The sequence below is a fragment of the Mus caroli genome, chromosome 12, assembly GCF_900094665.2.
Source record: "Mus caroli chromosome 12, CAROLI_EIJ_v1.1, whole genome shotgun sequence".
Lineage (NCBI taxonomy): Eukaryota > Metazoa > Chordata > Mammalia > Rodentia > Muridae > Mus > Mus caroli.
This window is the reverse complement of record NC_034581.1, coordinates 32,174,008-32,180,512: the sequence shown is the minus strand read 5'-3', so window position 1 is coordinate 32,180,512 and position 6,505 is coordinate 32,174,008. Positions and strand designations below refer to the sequence as shown.

Sequence of the window (6,505 nt, the reverse complement as noted above, 5' to 3'; positions counted from 1 at the left end):
CAAATAAGAAGCAAAGCAGACTATGGACAAGCCTTGTTTTTTTTTTTTTTTTTTTTTTTTTTTTTGGTGCTTTGTAGGCACATAGCTCCAACAGTCACTTAAGCTTCTACCCTTTGGATTTAAAATTCTTCTCGTTAAAAAAAAAAAAGCCAAGTCTTATCACATTACTGAAGTGACACTTAGGGCTAACAGTAGAAACCAGTGCACAGATATCCTCTGTGCTTGTTCAAAATTTCTTAAAACATTTGAGTTGTAGATTTGTGTCATTTGGCAGTGAATCCCACCATAATAATGAAATTTCCTAGCCCAAATCTAATCAACAACTGCTTACAGATTCTACTTGAATGTGACTATATTCAGCTCCATTAAGAAAATCATGTGGAAAATGGAAAGATTCACAAGACACAATAATTTGGTCCCAGGAAAACAACAGGTGACTATGATGGTTACTGCAAAATAGCATCTGAGATCTTGTAGGGCAACAGCTCAGTGGAGGTTTCTAGGCCCTGGTTTCTCTAGATACTTTTTCTTGTTCCTGTATGTTCTCATTTTCAATTATGTCCCTCCTAAATCAATGATGTTTGCCAGCCCAGGTTAGTCTTATTGAAATTACTTCCATCTATAATTGCCAGTAGAACCATTTATTGACTTCTCTGTATGCAGGGTCTAAAAACATGTTAAACAATAACCATGTCTGATAACATATCAGTTTTAGTTTATATAGCTGATTAATCCATAAAACATTTTAGAATGTCATCTTGTTCTCTTGTGGTTTGGCCATCTTGCACCTGAACAATGAAATGAAAGCGATGGTAGGTTTTAGCAGGGAACAGGACAGCCTGGGCTAACATGGTCAACTTGGGAGGGTCAACTTCAGTCAGGCTGCAAGTTGCAGTAGTGATGTTAAAAAACTACCTACAAGAAAGTCTTATCAGCTTCTAGAACCTCTACAAATGAGCTATAGGCGGGAAATAAAAAAACATTTCAGAGATTGCCTCCTCATCTTCCTTGAGAAGGTCCAAGAATATTTTAGATTCTTTTAGGATCTTAGAAAGAAAGCTACTCGGGAGAAAACATTCATAAAGCTCTTGATGCTAGAAACAGTGATGAACAGGTGGAATCTACATCAAGAAAAGAGAGAGAATGTACAAAGTCATAATTTGTGCTATTTTAGGTCAAGTTCACAGTTGTGGATGAACCTAATAATCCCTAATTTCTATTTATTACATATCTGTGTGGTATTGTTAAGCACATTTTTATATCTAAAGTTAAGAAACTTTGTTAGATGTTGCAGAAAACATATCAACAGTATTCAAAGCAATGTGGCTTGCTTACTGTTTGGGCATCAGTGAAGCTTCCCCTGGTCCAAGTGTGTCTTGCTGAGAGTCCTTAAGGTCTAGTTGGAAGGCAGAGGCATTGGGAAGAATTCAGATGATTCTAACATTACAGCAACATCAGATGCACCGACCCTGTCATCTACCAATAGGCTTCCTTAGTTACCATTGACCAGTTAGCACATTCGGCTTGCAGTTTTGAAAAGTAAATTGAACACAACCCATTTACTTCAATATTGAAATTTTCTGTATTTTAAAGTAAAACTTTAGGGGCGAGAAAGATGATACAGTGGTTGAAAGTACTGGCTGCTCTTCCAAAAAGGAACCGGGTTCAGTTCCCAACACCCACATGGCAGCTCACACCTCTCAGTTCCAGGAGGATCCAACACCCTCACACAGACATACATGCAGGCAAAACACCAGTGCACATGAAATCAATGTAAATAAATAAAAACCAAATTATTAAAAAATAAAATAAAACCTTAAACATACAAGGAAGCATTGTTGTTAGCACCCGGACTATTAAGAGATCATTTTAGAGTAAGCCTAGCTTATTCTATTATTCATATGAATTGAGAATAAAACTGTGAAGCCAGCCCAGGAAGCCAAGTCAGTAGCAGCAACAGAGTCATCATTTCATGCTCTCCACTTCTAAGAGTCTCACTTTTAAATAGAAACAAAATGACCATTTAGATATAGCAGAGGTTGAGAGATTGAAGTTTTGCCTCCTTACCTGAGCTGCCCAGCGCTGTTGTTAGAAACGTGTTTTGGATGTTACTCGTTGCAAAGGGGTGTGGATTTATAAGCACACACGCCTGACCTACAACTTCACCTGCATAGCAACAAGAGCGCTGTCACCTGTGTGCTCACAAACAGAGGCTTGTCCGAAGAACTTGGTTTCATTCCAGTTCTCATGCCTTGCAGGAGAAAGCGCTCCTCGCTCTAAATTAAGATCACATGTCTTCACAAAATGACACCAAAGACTTCTTTGTGCTTTTTTTTTCTCTCCACCTTTTACTTTCCAAGGTAATTGGACATTTGGCTAGACTTCAGCACTGCAAGAAAAAGGAAAGAAAATGGGGGAAAAGGCAGGGGCAAGGGGATGAATGTAGAAACCGTGTGTAGGCCATTGTTCCCAATGGGAGTTCTGGAAGCTTTGTGGATTACACAAAAAGAAAATTGAAATTCTTCAGGGTGACTCGGGTTGCAGGAGTATAATACAGAGCTAAAGAGATCAGGGTTGCTTTCTTTCTTTCCTTCCTTTAGCTGAGAGAGAGAGGTTTTAATTTTTTTAATGTTTTGATATCAAAATAGTGATTTGGTTATTCTCTGAAATCCTTCTTGTTTGTTTTTGATGTTGTTATATACTATGAATTTATCCAATTTAGTTTTAGAGAATAGCTGTGTCTCACTGACTTGCAGTAAAATTCCTGAAAGCTGCACAATGGGATTTACAGAGTGTGGGCAGGTTAGCTCCCCAGTGCTTCCTGGCCCTCCAGCCTCTTTTAGAATATTTGGGATAGAAGCTTTCAGTTCAGTTCAAGCTCAATGAGGATGTCCTGGAATGAGCAACTAGCAGGGACAGATGGATACTGGAGGGAGCAAGGGATGGAGGGAGATTAATGGGAGAGATTACTGGAACTGAGGGGCACTTCGAGGACACTGTGAAAACCCAGTGCAGGAGAAACTCCCTGGAATCTAGGAGAGTGATCCTAGTGAAAAATCCTGGCAATGGGAGATACAGATCCTGAACTGGCCATCTCTATAATCTAGCAAGTCTTCCAGGTAGGAGACATCAATCCAGACACAAAACGTTTGGTCTTCAATTTGTCCTTCGTGCAAGATGAACTGTGCTGGGTAATGGTGGTGCAGAATTTGTGGGAGTGGCTAACAAGGACTGGTCCAACTTGAGGTCCATACCAGGAGAGGGATTCCAGCCCTGATACCAGGTTCCTGGAGGACCAGGAACCAAAGGTTGAATTGCCCAGCAACCTAGGATAGAACCAAACACCACTGGGGAAAAACAGTCAATGAAATGAATTCTAATGATCTTCTGCTATACTCATAGATTGGTCCCTAGCCAAATTGTCTTCAGATTGGGAGCAGATGCAGAGACCCACAGGCAAACACTAGGCAGAACTTAGGGACTACCCCGTCCCAGAAGAGGGGAAGAAGGATTGTAGTATTCAGAGGGGTTGAGGGCATCACAAGAACACACCCCACAAAATCAACTAAGCAGGTGTCACAGAGACTGAAGTGACAATCAGAGACCCTATATGGGTCTGAGCTAAGTCCTTGCATGTATGTTATGCTTGTGTAGCTTGGGGTTATTGTGGGACTTCTAAGAGTAGGAACGGATATGTCTCTCACATTTTGTCTGCTCTTGGGACCCTTTCCCCTCCTACTGCATTGGCTCATCCAACTTTGATATGAGTGTTTGTGTTTGGTCTTATTGTAACTTGTTATATGCCATGTTTGGTTGATAAAGAGAGGCCTGCTCTTTTCGGGAAATGGAAGAGGAGTGGATCTGAGGGAGAGGGAAGGTAGGGTAAGGGGGTTCTGGGAGGAGCAGAGGGAGGGAAATGGCAGTCAGGATGTATTGAGAAAAGAATTTTCTTTCTCTTTTTCTTTTTTTTTAAACTTTATTATTTCTTTATTGATTCTATGAGCTCTGAGGGAAGGGACCCAATGAAGACCTCCAATTAGACTCTCTTGGTATAATGTCTAGCTGTGGGTCCCTGCATCCACTCCTATCTGCTACTAGAGGAAAGCTCTCTGATGGTAACTAGACAAGACACTGTTCTATGAGTTTAGCAGGATATCATTAGGAATCATTTTATTGATTATTTTTTTTAGACCAGTCCTGTTTGATTTTTACCCTGGGTCTCTGGGCTATATATTCTCGATTCCTGACCATCCAAGCAGCAAGCTGTGTTGCACAGCATTTCCTCTTATGGTGTGGGACTCAAGTTAAATCAGTTATTAGTTGGCCAGTACCACAAGTTTGGTGCCACCATTGTTCTAGCATATCTTGCAGGCAGGACACATTGGTCAAAGGTGTCTGGGTTGGTGCCAGGGGAGGCTGGTTTTGTTTTGTTTTGTTTAATTTTGTTTTATTTGTTGTTTGTTTTTGTAGCCTGCAGAGTACCTTTCTGCACAAAAGAGTCTAGACCATAGGGGTGAATGTTCCATGCAGGCACCAAGTCAACCTCTCCACATTCGATGAAATATGCTTTTATCCTTGACAATGGGGTCCCACAGTCCGTTGGTAAAGAACAACCACCTCTTCTAGCATCAGCCTGGGTTGTTTAAGGATCTCCACTGAACCCTCTTGGCCAACAATACAATCAAATGCAACCTAGTGTGGCTACAAGAGATGCCAAATTGAAACCCAATGGAAACCCTCCTTTTCATTTATCCCTCCTTATTAGGAATCCCCATTAGAATCTCCCTCATAAATTACAGGAAAATTTCAATGCATTAGATTTCCATATCACTCCTCCAATCCACCCTCCCCCCAATCCAGACATCTCTCCCTACAATGTCTCCATCCCATTGCCCCACCACCACCACACATACTAGATTTCTCTCCCCAATACCCATGGGCCCCCAGTCCACCCTCAAAATCTATTCTATTTTCTTTTCCAGGGAGATCCTAGCATCTCCTCTAGACCCCTTCTCTTTACCTAATCTCACTGGTTCTATGGACTTTAGCTTGGTTATCATTTACTTAATGGCTGATAACCACTTAGAAGTGAACACAAACACATTTGTCTTTCTTGGTCTAGTTTACTTCACTCAGGAAGATTGTTTTCTAGTTCCATTTAGGTTGTTTCCAGTTTCTGGCTATTAGGAATAGAGCCACAGCAAGCATAGTTGAGGAAGTGTTCTTATGGGAGGATGTTCTTGTGGCATATATCAAAGGTATATTCTTTGGTATATGACCAAGAGTGGTATATCTGGGTCTTGAGGTAGATTGATTTCCAATGTTATGAAGAGCTTCCATATTGATTTCCATAGTGGTGATACACTCTTACCAGCGTTGGGTGAATGTTCTCCTTGCTCTGAATCCTCACCAGCATGAGCCGTCATTTGTGTTTTTGATATTAGCCATTCTGACAGGTGTAAGATGAAATCTCAAAGTTGTTTTATTTGCATTTCCCTGATGACAAAGAATGTTGAACAGTTCTGTAGGTGTTTTCCAGCCATTTGAGATTCTTCTATTGAGAACTCTGTTTAGATCTGTATCCAGTGTTTAAACTGGATTATTTATTGATTGATATCTAGGTTCTTGAGTTCTTTATATATTTTGGATATCCTCCTTCTATCAGATTGAAGTTAGTGAAAAATCTTCTCCCATTCTCTAGGCTACTGCTTTGTCCTATTGAAGGTTTCCTTTGCCTGACAGAAGCTTTTAAGTTTCCTGAGGTTCCATATATTAATTATTGAACTTAGTGCCTGAGATGTTGGTGTTCTGTTCAGGAAGTTGTCTCCTGTGATAGTGCATTCAAGCTATTTCCCACGTTCTCCTCTACCAGGTTCAGTGTGTCTGGTTTTATGTTGTGGTCTTTGATCCACTTGTACTTGAGTTTTATCAGTGTGAATATGGATCTATTTGCATTCTACATGTAGTCAATCAGTTTGACCAGCACCATTTGTTAAAAAATGCTGTCTCTCTTTGTCCAGTGTATGTTTCTGGGTTTTTCACCAAAAGTCAGATGTGTGGATTTATGTCTGCATCAACAATTCAATTCCACTGATCAATGTATCTGTTTTTATGACTGTTTTAGATCATGCGATTATTATTAAAATAGCTCTGTAATAAAACTTGAAACAGGAATGGTGATACTTTCAACAGCTCTTTTATTGTTCACGGTTGTTTTAGCTATCTTGTTTTTTGTTTGTCTGTTTCCATTGAAGTTGAGAACAGACCTTTACAGTGCTGTATAAATTTTTGTTGGAATTTCAGTGAGGATTGCGTTGAATCTGTAGATTGCTTTTGGTGGGATGGCAATGCCTTACTATGTTAATTCTACCGACTCAGGAGAAAGGGAGATCTTTACATCTTCCGATTTCTTCAATTTCTTTTTTCAAATACTTGAAGTTTTTAATCATATAACTTGCTTGGTTATAGTTAACCCCCAAGATATTTTATATTATTTGAGGATATT

At 40.0% G+C, this 6,505-nt stretch overlaps 1 protein-coding gene across 1 annotated transcript in view; it reads right to left on the bottom strand.

The window, feature by feature from the left end:
• The window catches only part of Agr3 (anterior gradient 3, protein disulphide isomerase family member), a 28,202-nt gene extending 22,776 nt beyond the window's left edge, over positions 1-5,426 (bottom strand). Inside the window, exon 1 of the mRNA XM_021179561.1 lies at positions 5,372-5,426. Within this exon, the coding sequence (XP_021035220.1) occupies positions 5,372-5,426 (55 nt within the window). The remainder of the gene's footprint in view (positions 1-5,371) is intronic.
• Positions 5,427-6,505: the final 1,079 nt, after the last annotated feature.